This window comes from Nothobranchius furzeri, chromosome 11 (genome assembly GCF_043380555.1).
Source record: "Nothobranchius furzeri strain GRZ-AD chromosome 11, NfurGRZ-RIMD1, whole genome shotgun sequence".
NCBI classification, from domain to species: domain Eukaryota; kingdom Metazoa; phylum Chordata; class Actinopteri; order Cyprinodontiformes; family Nothobranchiidae; genus Nothobranchius; species Nothobranchius furzeri.
The window spans coordinates 59084281-59099241 of NC_091751.1; the positions used below are offsets into that span (position 1 = coordinate 59084281).

The following is a 14961-nucleotide window of genomic DNA, read 5'->3' on the forward strand; positions in this document are numbered from 1 at the left end:
CATTTTATTGCCTTTGATGGGAACATCTACTGTTATTTTCTAACCTTTAAAAATAACTTGCTGGGGTGACACTCTGACCTTTACTTGTTTTTCCTGGAAACTTTGAAGAAATAATTAAAAAACAAGAGCATAAGAGATGTGTGACAGCAGATTTAATCAGCTCTGGTAACAGTTATCGTGTCAGACTTACAGTAGACAGAAACTGTAGCAGAAACAACCAGCTGACTGAAAAGCTGTGACCATAACACCCAGTGATGTAAAATACCAGAGCTACAGCTTTTGTTGGAGCTAAAACAGTAAACTGATCCCAGCCACTAACATGAAATTACCTTTGGCAGCATGTTATTAACGTCAGACAGCAGGGTCGCTCACAGTCACCATGAACTGTGACTGACACTTAAACATCACCTCAGGAACACAGCAGGGCTCACACAAGTGGTTTGATTCAATTAATAAAAGAAAATAGTGTAAGAGTAGGTTGGAACGATGCTAGGTATGAAGCCTTGAATAATAACATCTTCATGTGGGTGGAAAAGCATTTAGAGGAATTAAACGCTTCCCTTGATTCATTTTAGTATCCACACACAAATCCTGTTTGCACTTATGTTAATGTTAAAGAGGCAGTGTGTAGTTTCCTGCCACTAGGGGGCAGTACCTACATTTCAGGGTAGTTTGACATCATATCGCCATGACTGTCGCTAGTTTAAGATAACATTACGGTAAACATTTTTATCTGTGGAGCAGAAAACATGCAAACTCAGACTTTAATGGTTAATTCCATTGTGAGAAGCAAAGCTGAGGCTAGTTTTCTGGCGCTGTAGTTTTTGGAGCTGCCTGGGTCCCCCACTGGCCGATGACACCATCATACTATGGCAATACCGCTTGGCCAAAAAATATTGCATCAATTTTTTGATTCTGTTCTTTCACATAGGTTTTGGAAAGGGTTTAGCAGTTTTGTTATGAAATTCGTGTTTCTCACTACCTAAATGTTTTTGAACGTGGTAACTTAACTTCCATAAGTCATATGTCCAGCCAGTCATCTAGTGTGATGTCATCAACAGGCGCAGGAGCCCGAGCCGACCACAAAGAAACATGGCGTCCCCCAAAAAACTAGACCCATGCCCCATGTACTTTAGACACAATTTTTATAGTTATAAGGTACAAAGCTGCCAATATTTTTGGCCTGGACATAATTTTCTTCATTTTCAACAAAGTTTCAATGGATATTTCCTGTGATTAAAGGTAAAAACTACACATTGTCACTTTAATGTTACATCTCTTCTCCTCCTTCCTTTTAGCACGTGATGCTGCCCTCAGCGGGTCAGTTTGGAAACACACGACCACAGTAACAGATTCTGCTTTTAGGAATTTGCTGCAAAGGTGCAAAAAGACAGTTTGTTGCTTTTATTTTGAGGGCTTTATGAAACCACTAAACCTGTACACTGGCTTATAATGTATCCTATCTGTTGCTTCTGAGGAAAGTGGTACAAATTATTCAGTGGCAATGGTTTCATTTCCTCAGAATATGAAGAGTCAGTCTGATGCAGCGTGCTCGTTTCCATGTGAGAGCCAACAATGAGGTGGCTGATTTCTATCTGATATGCAGGGAAAATGGGTCTATTATGACACATAATGTTATAACACACACACACACACACACACACACACACACACACACACACACACACACACACACACACACACACACACACACACACACACACACACACACACACACACACACACACACACACACACACACAGCAAATCAATAATGGCAGTTTCATATTTTACTTTATAGCTGGGTGAAATATGACAAAACCTCTCACACAGACAGGAGGACCTGTAAGTTTTAACCTAAGTACATGTTTGTTTGTTTGTTTGTTTGTTTACCCGGAGTCCCTCGTCATTGTCATCTTCGTGCGCTGAGCTGGGAGGTGATGGTGTGGTGGATTTACTTCCAGGAGGAGAGGGGGAATTATGGGTAACGATGTTCCCATTCATCCCCAACTGTGACTGGTTGATTGTGGACAACTGGTTCTGATGGTTTAGGCCCGACTGGCTCCTGGGTCCAAGCGCTGCTTTGATTGGCTGCTGACTGCTGGTAAACCGAGAATCTGAGTTCACCATCTGCTGCATCTGAGCAAAAACAGGAAGTGAGAATGACAATTATTAGATTTCTATTTATCCGCACAATCTTCCCGGCTGAAGTCAGCGCATGTATTTATTTAAACATGTTCATTCACAGCTTTAATGGATTTGAGTGTCTTTTAGGAAACATTTGCTTTATTTCAGCCCCTGTGCCAAGAAGTTTGTCATTCTGAAACAGCAGTAAGCCCGAAGAAACAAAAACCAGTAATCTACTTTTTGTAATGGGTTTTGTTGATGTACATGATATTTAAACCACATCTATGTTGATCATCGCTGTCTGAAGGAAATTTCATTTCATTTCAACATCCATGTGACATGACAAATACATTCAACAGTAATACAGAATTATGCTCCAGTCCTAAAGACATAATAGAATCATTTACAACATTTGCATTAAGCACCAAACAATAAACCAAAGTTAGGGACCATAATCTAGGAGCCCATTAGAAGTTCCTGGACCTTGATTTCTAATAAATGGTGGCTGATTCTTGCTACTGGATGTATAAAAATGGTTCGCTAATGTATGAAGTTCTACATTTGACACCATAGATAACAGAGATTTCAATAAGCACTAAATGCATAATGAGTGTGCAGGCGTCTGAGACACGTAACATGCTCGTGTAACAGACCTAGCTTTGTTACAGCCTGCCTTGGGTTTGGCGAGGTTCGAGCGCTGTGCAGCAGTCCAGGATTCACTAATAATGAAATCTGATAGTAACCGTGGCAACAGGAAATACAGGTCTGAGGTAAGACAGGATCAGAAGTAATTTAAAACATCAATTCCCATTTCCCACTCATGTGTAAGTACATCAATAGAGCTTTTTAAACTCCATTTGCTACACTCCAGAGAAGTGGCTACATATCTGGAGGAGACGGCGAGTCCACAGGTGCAGACTGAACAAATACACACACAGGTTTATTCTCTGTGCCTCCAGGGCCTCGGTCATTTATCACACAGATGTTTACTGCAGGATATAAAGTGACCAGACAGCTCGGTCCACACTTTTACTGTCACACCTGTGTCATGCATGCATAATGTTTTATTGACTTCCAAAGCAGTTTTTCTGAAACAATGGAGGCAATCTTAAAACTATCATTCAGGAAATGGAATAAAACATCAGACTTGACTGATTCATGTCCATTAAAGTCACCACTTTAATGGCACTTTAAATTAAATGTTAGAAACAAGCTATTATGCAATTAATCAAACAGCGAAACACAGTTTTCTACACTTTTAATGCATCAATGTCTCACATTCAGCACTACAGCAAATGCTCAATGACATCATGAAAAATAAATGGATTATAGCCGAGACTGTCTAGAACACTGCTGATGAAAAATTACTGGTCTGAATTTATAGACGTCTGTATACATTTTATTTGACGTGTTGTTATTATTATGTCGTATTGATATTGTGTAACAGGTGATTCTGATAAAATAGCCAAATGTGGCACTGATCAATATCACGCTACCTGCTAACACACTGCTCCTACAGCTGCTGTTGGTGTTAGGTTACCCACCAACACTTTCCTTTATTAAAACATTAGAGGGAAGAAACACTACAGAAAAGCTGGATGTATTACCAGGTTGCACTGTTACTGTGCAACAACTGAGCTACTCGACATGCTTTATTGTAACACTGATTTATACATCAACTTTATACTGAGATATATAAATAAGTCATCCTTTTAGCCTATCATGGGGATAGAAGCATCATGCTAAGTTTATTTCTCACTAGAGATGGTAAATTTGGTATAAAGTTACCAAAATCCAAACACAAAGGTCCATAAAACAGAGGCCACTGATCTGGTGAGTTTGACCTGTCACTGCAGAAGTATTATTTGCATATTAATCAGGTTGACCTTTTCACCTTTAACTGGCCTTTCCAAAACCGGAGTGATTCAGTCATTAGTTACATTCTGTTCACTTCTCAGGAAAACAAAAGTTAACATTTTCAGCCTCGGTGTGGGAACATTGACACCTACCACACACAAGCTCAAAGACGGGTCTAGGGTGATGGTGAGTATTTAGTTTCCTCTTAGTAAGCACTGAATGATGACGGATGTGGTCTGTGCCGCCGTGCCCCTCTCGGGAACACGTTACCTGAACCCGATTACCAGCAGCAGCCTCTGAACGCCGCTGCGGTATTCGGATGGAACGCAGGGTGACGTTTCTCGAACATGGGATGAGGTTTTAGTCTTGGAAATAATGAAAAATAGTATTTGTGGTTTGGCTCCATCTTGCAAAGAGCTTTAGTTTAAAAACAGATTAAAGTATTTAGATAAAGAATCCCTGAATTGTGTTAAAGCATAAAAAAACAACCAAAAAAGTTGTTGACATATAAAGGCTAAAGGTTCAAGTGAAAATTTTACACAATATCTTATTTTTGTTTTTGTAAAACATCAATTTTATTAATATTAAATTATGTTAATTTTTTAAAATTATGTTAAGAATAAAATATATATCGTTATTCATACACCAGACCATTAATCACGACAAATATAGGGTAATCATCAACTCCTACCTGCATACACACATTAAAAACGATTAATTACAAACTTTATACAGACACACATATATTTAACTCATAGTAATAGATGTGTTGTTGTTGGGATTTTATTAATGTAATTTTTACAATAAAGACAAAATGTGGGGATCATCTTGATCTAGTCTCTAAAGGAGATAATCACCATCTAAAGACAAATTCTGACCTAAAACAATAATCAGAGGGAAACTTATGTCAGGTTTTCCTTGTGAGGGGACAGGAGGGATGGCGTGGTGATGGGAGAACCCCTAATGGCTGAGTAACAGCTGACTCACATCAGAGTGAAGCTCTTGGAGCATAAAGTTGGCTCAGATCTTCACAGCAGTGTGGTTGAAATTACTTTTTCACTAAGAAAGAATCTGAACCTGTCTGTTAAGAAATGCATGAGAACAAAGACCCAAATGACTATTTAGGACATGTTTTGACTGTAATTAGGAAGCAGTAAAGCCAGGGGATCGGGGATGGTTGTTCTGAACAGAAAATTAAATATGCCAATTACATTAATATTTTAATATTTGACCATGTCATGAAGCTTTTATAATGGACACACTTACAGTGGCTGTCACAGAGTTGTAGCTTTATGCCGTTAATATGCAGATGATTTTTAATATCTCTCTGCAAAACAGCGACTCCAAAAAGCCCATTTCTGCTCTGTTGATCTAAAATCGTTGGAACACGTATTATTTTGCTGATTTGATTTTTAACATAATTTGTCAGCAGTCATAATTGGGCAGCAGTAGCTCAACAAGTTGAGCGGGTTGTCCAGTAATCGGAAGGTTGCAGGTTCGATCCCGGCTCCGGACAGAGAATGCTGCAGTTGTGTCCTTGGGCAAGACACTTCACCCACCTTGCCTGCTGGTGGTGGTCGGAGGGACCGGTGGTGCCTGCGCTCGGCAGCCTCGCCTCTGTCAGTGCGCCCCAGGGCAGCTATGGCTACATCGTAGCTCATCACCATCAGTGTGTGAATGGATGAATGATACACTGTAGTGTAAAGCGCTCTGGAGTCCTTACTCTGAGAGGCGCTATACAAGTGCGGGTCATTTATCATTTGTCAAGTAATTGTTTCTTTAAATTCTGCTGCAAACTTGCTTGAATAAACTGGATGATTAACTCTTAACAGGTAAATCGATCAAAATACAGCCGAAACATTTATCTTATCTTTTACGCAACATCATTTTGGAAAATGCATGCATGCACATCTCAGAAATGATCAAATGGAACTAAGATCAAGCAAGCTGAGCGGCACATACACGCTAAACTCTGAGCACTGATCGCTTTAGACGGTCATCATTCAGAAAGCAGCAGCAAATTAAAAAAGAGAAGTCTCGCTCATGTAAGAGTTACACACGCACGAACACACAAGTGCTCACACGCACACACACACACACACACACTTTGACTTTAGTCTCTCTAGCCTCTCTTTCTACCCAACTCGATTAGGCTGAGCCCAGCAGGGTTGCTAGGCAACAATAATTCACGGACTGGCAGTAAATGTATGTTAGTATGAAAATACAACAGTGGGGTCTCGATATTGAGGCAGACAGAGAAGAAAGCGCCCTATAGGTTATAAATTGTAAGTCGCTTTGGATAAAAGCGTCGGCCAAATAAATAAACAAACATAACATAAACATAAAGTAGGACTGAGGAAAAATAAAATAAAATATTTTCCCTCCAGGCTAAAATAGAGATCTCCACAAGTAACAGACAAGTTAATCAGGTCCCAAAAGGAGAAATATCTGAATTTAATTAAACTCTGTTGGACAAAAAAGCATCTCTCATGGTGTTTAAGTGTCTCTGATGCAGCTGAAGTCAGGGATGAGCGCTTTCTGTGTAACTTTTGATTTTTTCATACCAACTCTTAATATTTCAGCAGTCACGGTTAATTTCAGGATTAAGAAAATAGAAAAACTGAAAGGTCGAGAGTGGGGAGGTGAGAACGTTTCACTCTTAATAAAAACAGGAGCAATCTTTCTAACAGATCCTGACACCTATAAGCCCCAAACACAGTCCTGAAAAGCCTGTTTCCACGTCGGCTGAAGAAGAAACTACAAGTCTTGGGCATGACTTTCATTGTGTTACAGTACGACAAAGTCTGTCACATCTGAATGTCACAGCTAGAATCACCAATTTCACTTTACTGTGAAATGATAACTTAAAATACGAAGCAAATGTCAGAGCGACCGGCTGCTATGATTGGCCTTCAAATAACACTGCCGGGGGCAATGCACTACACACAGTTACGCCGACTAGAATATGAAAGAATATGGTTGAAATATACCTGCAGGCTGTCAGCTCAAGTCTGACGACTCGCCGAGATTCTCGTTTAACTTTCAGTGAGTGAAGTCAGAAAACATTTGATCAACAAACTGATAGTTTAGGCTGTTGAAAACAACTCAGAGGGATCTTTCCTGGAGAGATGCAGCCAGTTGGCTTCCAGAGGATCACCGACCTCATCAATAATTTCAACAATAAAAGGCAATAAGTGAATCATTTTCATTACAAAGTCCTAAACTACTGCTACAAAAATGTACATTTTTCTGATTGTTGCACCCGATGTTCAAATTAACTGCAGACAGCATGCCTCTCAGAGTTTATCCACACCAAAATCTGATGTTAACCAGTTTTGTTTTTTACGTTAAAGCAGGATTTTAGGTGCTTACATGACTACACTTGAAAATCTTCCAGAGACACCTGAGTAAACTCGCGAGTCATTTACTTTATGCATCTGCTTTGTAAATGATTTGTTAAAAACATCAACAAAAACAACATATTTGAATGCAGCTCAGGAGAGTGAAACTGAAGAAATGTTTCTTTGGCTTTACTCATTTTAACACAGAAGAACTGAGCCAACATAATGCAAAATGAGAAAAACAGCAGCAATCATTGATTTAGGAATAAAGCTGGTTAATGACTGTAGGGAACGCTATTCTTACTTTTTTAAACAGCAGTGTAACAAAAAGGTTTGGAAAGTCTATATGCGTGTGTGTGTGTGTGTGTGTGTGTGCACTTATAAACACCAAATACTGTTTTTACCCACCAAAAACCTCCAGGGTCCTGTCTAAAAAACAACTAATAAGACAAATAGACCAGTTTCAAATTTTTAAACTGTTTTCAAGAAAATAAAAACACCAAAAAACGAACAAACATTATTTTCACACAACTCTCAGATGTTTTATAATAAACTGACAAGAGCTGATCAAATGTGAAGTACAGGAACTTTATGAAAATGAAGGCTTAACAGCTTAAAAAAGTCCAACCTGGAAGAAACACTCTAGCGCAACTCCTTCTAAAAAATACCAATTGTTCTTTTTGATGTTACTACATCTGACACAAAACTGTGTTAAAACTGACTAAGAACAGTTTAAAGACCAAGTTCACTTGTTTGTCCTACAGTGCAGTGATCTTGTGGGAAAGAAGCACTGGTGCTCCTGTTTCAGGAAGTAGAAGGGAGCTAAGGGAGAAGTGAGCAGAAAACAGCAGGAGTCTTATTTCCCGATAATCAGACATCTCACCTCCGATTGGCTAACGGCAACGTGACTCTATCGCTGACTGTTTACTTTGCATCACTGATGTTTTACCTCCACAAGCAACACAAGCTAGTAGGACTTCTAATGCTAATGGTTAGCTTCTACTATCCGAGATGTTCTCTGCTGTTTCCCAGAAGCTAAACCAACAGCCTTCCTTAAGATGGGTGAATGCTGATTTTCAGTCTGACGTAGATCGGTATTTTTCTGATCCGAGTATTTCCCCGTCTGTTTTCTATCAGCAGGGAATGCAGGAAATAGGCATTGAAGACTATTATCATGTTTAGCCTGCACATTAAACTCATACGTCAAATGAACTTGGTCTTTAATATGCTAAAGTAGAATTCCAGAGATTCTAGTCTTTTATTCTCATTTGTTGCAGATTTAAAAAAAAACATTTAACATTTATTAAATGCCCTTTATCATATTCTCCACATTGCTAAATGATGACATCAGACATAGATAGGTTGCTTAGAACCACTCACCACAGAAAGGGCACTGGTCATTGGTCCACCCTCTTGGCCGAAGGTCCCCCCTTCCTGGTTCATTACACCAGCTCCATCCTGGCTGCCAGCCATGCCGGGCAGGTCCATGCCCTGCAGCTGGTAGGGGTGGTGAGGAGCTGAGCTGGATGGGGGCTCCATAGAGTGATACTGTCCAGAGGACGAATCATGGGGCAGGTGAGGGGGCAGCATGTGGTCTGGTAAAGTAGGAGGAGTGATGGGTGGGATGTTGAAATCTTCATCGCTCAAACCGTTCAGTGGATAGGACTGAAATAAAAAAGCATACATGCAAGAAACTGCCATTAGAAACACTTCAGCGTTCTGGGGATGTGACGATCTACATTATTGTTTTTGTTTCTCAAGAGAAGGTTTACTGATGTGGGACAAAATCACACTTGGGTGGATGGGCAATGTTGCCTTCAGCAGAGTGACAACTTGAACAAAATCAATAGGAATTGCATACGAGACAATAAGAGACTCAAGTGTCACAAAACATTATTGTCAGAGGTAATAGATGGAGAGATTATAAAAACTGCCCATAATAATGACCTCAGAGAGTTTAAGTCCAGTTTGAACTATCGCTCTGTCTCCTGTAGTCTGAGCTGTCACCACAGACTAATTACCACTAATCACTTATAATGATATTCCCGGTCTTGCAAATAGCCTTATGGACAAACACTCTTTCTTTCAGCAGCAGAGCAATACTGTCATTTATATGTACAAACCAATCCTGACTGCAGGAATAGAACCAGACAAACCTTTTAGTATAAATTCATCAGCGCTACTTTAACATGAATAAAGAGAACCAGGAGCCGTCCTGTATGTGATCTGGAGAGCAGAGACATTGTGAGACGGAGACACGAAGAAGGAAATAGAGTGAGAGAATCATGCAAGAGAAGAAGGGAAAAGTGCAGAAAAGGAGAAAGAGAGGCAGTGGTGGAGAAGCCTTCTCATACTAATCTGACAGAGGAGATCTTTTATAGAGACTGACAGCCTTTTCTGCTTGGCTAGCCACACCAGTCTCTCCATCTAGTTTTCTTTTGCTCTTCATCTCTCTCCATCCTTCTCCTTCAACCCCTCTTGTGCACACTTGCTCTCCTAATCTCATCCTCAATTTCTCTTTTATCTTTCACTCTTCCATTCTCTCACTAGTTTCTGCTCTATCTCAAAGCCACATGCAGTGCTCAGCTATAATTTGCATGAGTTGTGAGCCGAGTGATGAATCGGAGATTGGATTACATATAAACGATCACGTTATAATTCACAACCATGGTAAACCACAGCTCTAGCTGATGGGTTCACCACTTTAAAAATAACCTGTGGGAAACAGAAAAAGACATCAGAAAGAAGGACTATATTAAATACTAAACATCAACAAATGCCATGTGGGTGATCTTGGGAAGCATTATGGGATTGCCTGTTAAGTCTGTAGCCCAATCTCAATACTCGCTCTACAGTCTTCAGGAAAGTGCACTTGGAGGAAGAGCGCACTAAGTCATTGAGTGCATTAGGACTGCAACAAACGATTACTTGGATCATCGATGAATCAGATGGGGTCTCGACTCGATTAATCAGTTAATTTGATTAAACGGGAAAATTTAAAAGCTGCTAGGGAAACATTTCTCTCTTTCCTTTACAGAACGTGATTAAAAACTGTTCAATAGAGTGCAAAACAGCATGCGATCACCTAAATATATCCATAATTAAATTATGATCTGTAAAATTTTATGTATTTCATTAACATGTTCAGTACTAAGCTGCTGGAAATGCTAATAACATTTAATTACTACTGCTAAAAATGTAATGGTAACATATTTATTATGTACGGGTTAGCAATAATCCAGTTTAAATTATGTTCACAGATAGATGCGTTTGAGAATTACATGCTACAGCGGCTTGCCATAATTCTGCAGTGATGTTGAGCAAAGCAGACTTGAAGCAGCAACCTGACTGCAGTGGTTCTGCTCCTTAGCGCTGCAGACAGCTAGGAATAAACAGGGTGATGGGGACTTTTCTTCTGCTTGTAGAGTTTAGATATTCTTCGTTTCACGACTATCGTGTATTTTCGGATAAATGGTGAGCCTGCTACTGGCTAGCATTAGCTAATCTGCCCGTAGTTGCACATTTGATCCCAAACTTTGGACTGTTTCTGCCTTTGCGTCTTTTCTGGTTTCTCTGTTTTCCTCCACAGCACCTCGATTAGCACATTGTGCGCTAGTAAAAAGCATCTTCCTTACACAATAACAAGAAACTTACCTTTGTTCAAAAAAGTTCTGGGGAATCAAAGTAATTTGAAAAGATGTCGCACTAATGCTACGTGTAAAAGTAGTTTATCACACATTGAGTTATTTTCATCGTTCGTGCGAGATATACGTCTCTCTTGTTCTGATCTGCCTCGGTCTGCTCTGCTGCCGCGTATAGATGAGCTGCGTGCATTGACGCTTACATAAAGGTTGCACAACCCGAAAACAGTTGTACAACACAATGAATCGATTGATTTTTGTCAATTAGTTGTTGCAGCCCTAGAGTGCATAGTCCTTCCGGAGTATTTCTCTTTTCCGATGGCACCATCTAGTGGCTGACAAGCATATTACACAAAAAATGTCTCCGTTTGTTTTTTTAAGGTGGCGACTTCCCGTTTCTTGTTTATAAATGTGCTTCTGTAGCCAACAGAGCTAAAACAGCTAAAAAACGTTTTACAAGTATTATTCTCATGTCATGCTGTGTTTTCATATATTTATATTCTAAAGACTTACTTGTCCGTGAAAAGTTAATCACTTCTGCATCAGCCGAGGTATTCCTTAAATTCGAAGCATGTAGGCGGTAGTTTAACACTACTGGTTAGTTCTGCTCGGCGCTCAGTTTCCTATTGCACGGAGCTCTGCGGGACAGGGGGCATGCTTAGCCAAAAAAGAAAAAGGACGTATCGCTTACATGATAAGATCATCACTTTTACGGATTTCTGAAAAATCATACATAATTTCTGAAAAGGAAAAACTCTGGAAAGATACTTTAACAATTTTCATACAAACTATTTTTTGACTACATTTACAGTAATTGCTGTTCACAGTCTAAAACATTCAGAGCATGAATTAATTAAAATGAACTTCTTTCGTTTGAAAATACATATTTTCAGAAAAGGCACTTGAGCCATTGTCCTGTGTTCTTTTCAAAATTCCCATGTAGCAATGGGTTGTGGGTAATAAAACTTGTGGGTAAAATTGCGGATCAAGGGTGCAAAAAGGGGCGTGGTCAACTTCCGCACTTAAGAATTTGGACACCCTACGCGCTCACACCCCTGGACTGAAAAGCAAAATTAAAGGGCGCAAGCGTGGAAGTGCGAGTATTGGGATTAGGGATGCAACGATACCACTTTTTTTCCAAACCGATATGATACCTGGATCTGAGTACTCACCAATACCGATTACCAATACCGATACTTCTACCACACAAATAAAATGCAATGATTTGGAATACAGATTTTATTTTCTTCTCTGCTTTCAACAGGAAAAGACTGTGAGGTAGATAAAAAGTTAAATATATGAATAGAAATCATCACAAAACTAAAATATTAGGTGAACAGAAATGACAAGTTACAATGAAGCCATTTTCAAGCAACTGCATTGGTATCGGTTCCTGGTATCGGTTAACTTTTACCGATACCGATACCAATATCGTATTGGTGCATCCCTAATTGGGATTGGGCCTGTGCTATTGTCTCAGAATATTTTCCAAATCAAGCGAACCCCTTTTCCTTAAACTTGGAACATCCATAAATTGCATTAGCTAATGTTCAGCTATTGATCACTTTTAAGTAAAATATAATAATTTGGGATTATTAATATTAGGATTTTATGGCTAATCTTAAGGGAAGAGTATCACACAATGAAGAACAAGCATAACCTATATTAATAGAATAAATGCAGTTTAATTGTATTAGTTCATTCATTTTGCCTTATTTGTTGATTCTCTAAAAGCAGAAACATTATTGTTATACTGTATATGTGATTTCCAGCTTCTCCAATGAATGGTAATAGTTACTTGGAAGAAGGGAATCAACAAAATTGTGGGAAAATGTTTTAAAAACATAATTTGAGATGATTTTCAAGAAGTTCTGTGTTGCTGCAAGAAAAATGAATGTAAGAGACAGATCTAAAATCTTATAAGTACCTGCTCGCAAAAACATTTCTGCTAGTGGTAAATGAGGCAAAAGCAGTTCAAATATCTGTTAACTCAAAAAGCTACTCTAACGTAGCAACACATCAGGATTACATAGACAAAGGCAGGTTTCTATGCAGAGACAGGATGGGAGCATTCTCTGACCCAGCCTATAGAGTGACACATTTGAATGTAAACCACAGATACCAGACTGATATAACAGGACACAAGTATATTATTAATCAGTATAAACACAACTCAGGTTGGCTGGAGAAAATAGGTATTTTTGCTGTATTAATTGTTTTTCTTTGTGAATAAATGATTGCCTAAATGTAATTCTGAGCCTGGATTTCTATTTGAGCTGTTTATTATAAAAACATGTCCCAAAAAATCTTTTTCATGGTCTCTGAGTGTCCTGATGGAGCTAGGAGCTCTGCATAAATTATACTGCCTGTCTGTTTTCTGTCTGCCTCTTACTCTCCCTCCCTCCTCTACTTTATCATTTCTTCAACTTCTGCATAAATTACTCCTCTTCCTCGCTCTCTCTGCTCTTTTCCTTTCAGTTGAGCACAAAAGCCTTTTACTTGTGCACCAAGAGCTTCTAGAAAGACTAATGTAGTCAGGATTAAGTTCTTCACACATGTTGTGTTCACATCACAAATGTACTTTTCATACCTTCGTGTTTTGTGCGGTATCGGAAAGCATGGATAGACATGAGTTATATGACTCACCAAGACTTGCGTTTAGACTCAAATGATAACTTAAGTATATATAATGACTGCATGAGTCATCAGTGAAAGCCATCTATCTAAAAGCCGTTAAATTATGGTTCATTATGATTGTCTAAGATGGAAATGGGATTATTTTTAATTTCCAGATAAATTTTGTGACCACATTTAAATAATCTATTTAAAGAATAGATTTGTATTAATATTTGAATGCTCTGGAAACATGTATATCAACTCTGTATGTATGTACCTTCACGTTACAGTTTAATGTATTAAATGCACAGCTTCTATAGGCAACGCCCGACATAAAAGTTCCCAGCTGCAGTCTCCTGCCTTTCACTGCTGCTGCATTAGATTACAGATTACATGAATCCTTTCCCTAAACAAAGGCTCTGTTCTACTTCTAAGGTCTGTTTGCATAAAAGAGTGGCTGAAGGGTGAATGTGGGGACAGACGTAGTTATTAAATCAAACAGTTTTAATAATTATTACACGTTTAAATAAAGCAGCACTTGCTGATTGATTAAATGTGCTTAAAAAGAAACTCATGAGTAAAAGCATCACCACCCAGGGCTAAACATTTGGCTCAGGCATTCACATGTGCTCTTAATAGGAATGAATTCAATTAATAGGAGACAGTGGACAGTAACAGGTGTTTGTTAATTATGTAAATTTATTTAGCAAAGGTTTTTATCTAAAGGGACTTACAATACTTAACACGCGTGTTTTTAGTCTGTGGAAGGAAACTGCTGTAACTTCACAAAACCCATGCACACACTGGGAGTACAAGCAAACTCCATGCAGAAAAGCCTTCACCCTTCTTTCTGCAACGCAACAATGCTACCAACTGCGCCCCCATGCAGCCTCGTACAGACAGGATTAGTCCCTTGAGCTGCTGGAACTCCATACTGAACGTTTAGCACCTATTTTACCCATTTAACACCCGTGTCACTAGACGACGACAGGCGTAAAAACAGCAACTTATTTTCCAGTTCCTGATTCCGTCTGACCCGGTGAAATGAAATTATCAATGCAGTAAAGCTACAGTTCTGGTGGAAGAAAATACACATTGTGCAAATTTCAGGTTTAGTGATGAAACAACAAATACCAAGAATAGTAAAGTGTCCATCAAACACAAGAAAAGATTCACAGCCTCCCGGAGCCACTATGTTTGCACTTTGGTTTAGGCTGACTGTGCAAATGTTTATATGGCTTTCAAGTAACACCAAAAATCTGATCAGCACTTATGCTGATGTCAGTTTTTTGTTTGAACTGCTGCTGTGACTTTTAACACCTGAAGGTGAATAAAGCCGCAGGTCCAGAGCAGATAGGACAAGGTGGTCGTGTGTCTGT

At 39.1% G+C, this 14961-nt stretch overlaps 1 protein-coding gene across 2 annotated transcripts in view; it reads right to left on the reverse strand.

Moving 5' to 3' along the window:
- The window catches only part of tox (thymocyte selection-associated high mobility group box), a 45721-nt gene that overhangs the window by 7834 nt on the left and 22926 nt on the right, over window positions 1-14961 (reverse strand). For both annotated transcript variants that reach the window (XM_015957275.3, XM_054737979.2), the window contains 2 exons: window positions 8706-8990; window positions 1894-2139 (listed from right to left, as the gene is read on the reverse strand). In XM_015957275.3, coding sequence (XP_015812761.1) covers window positions 1894-2139; window positions 8706-8990 — 531 coding nt within the window. The remainder of the gene's footprint in view (window positions 1-1893; window positions 2140-8705; window positions 8991-14961) is intronic.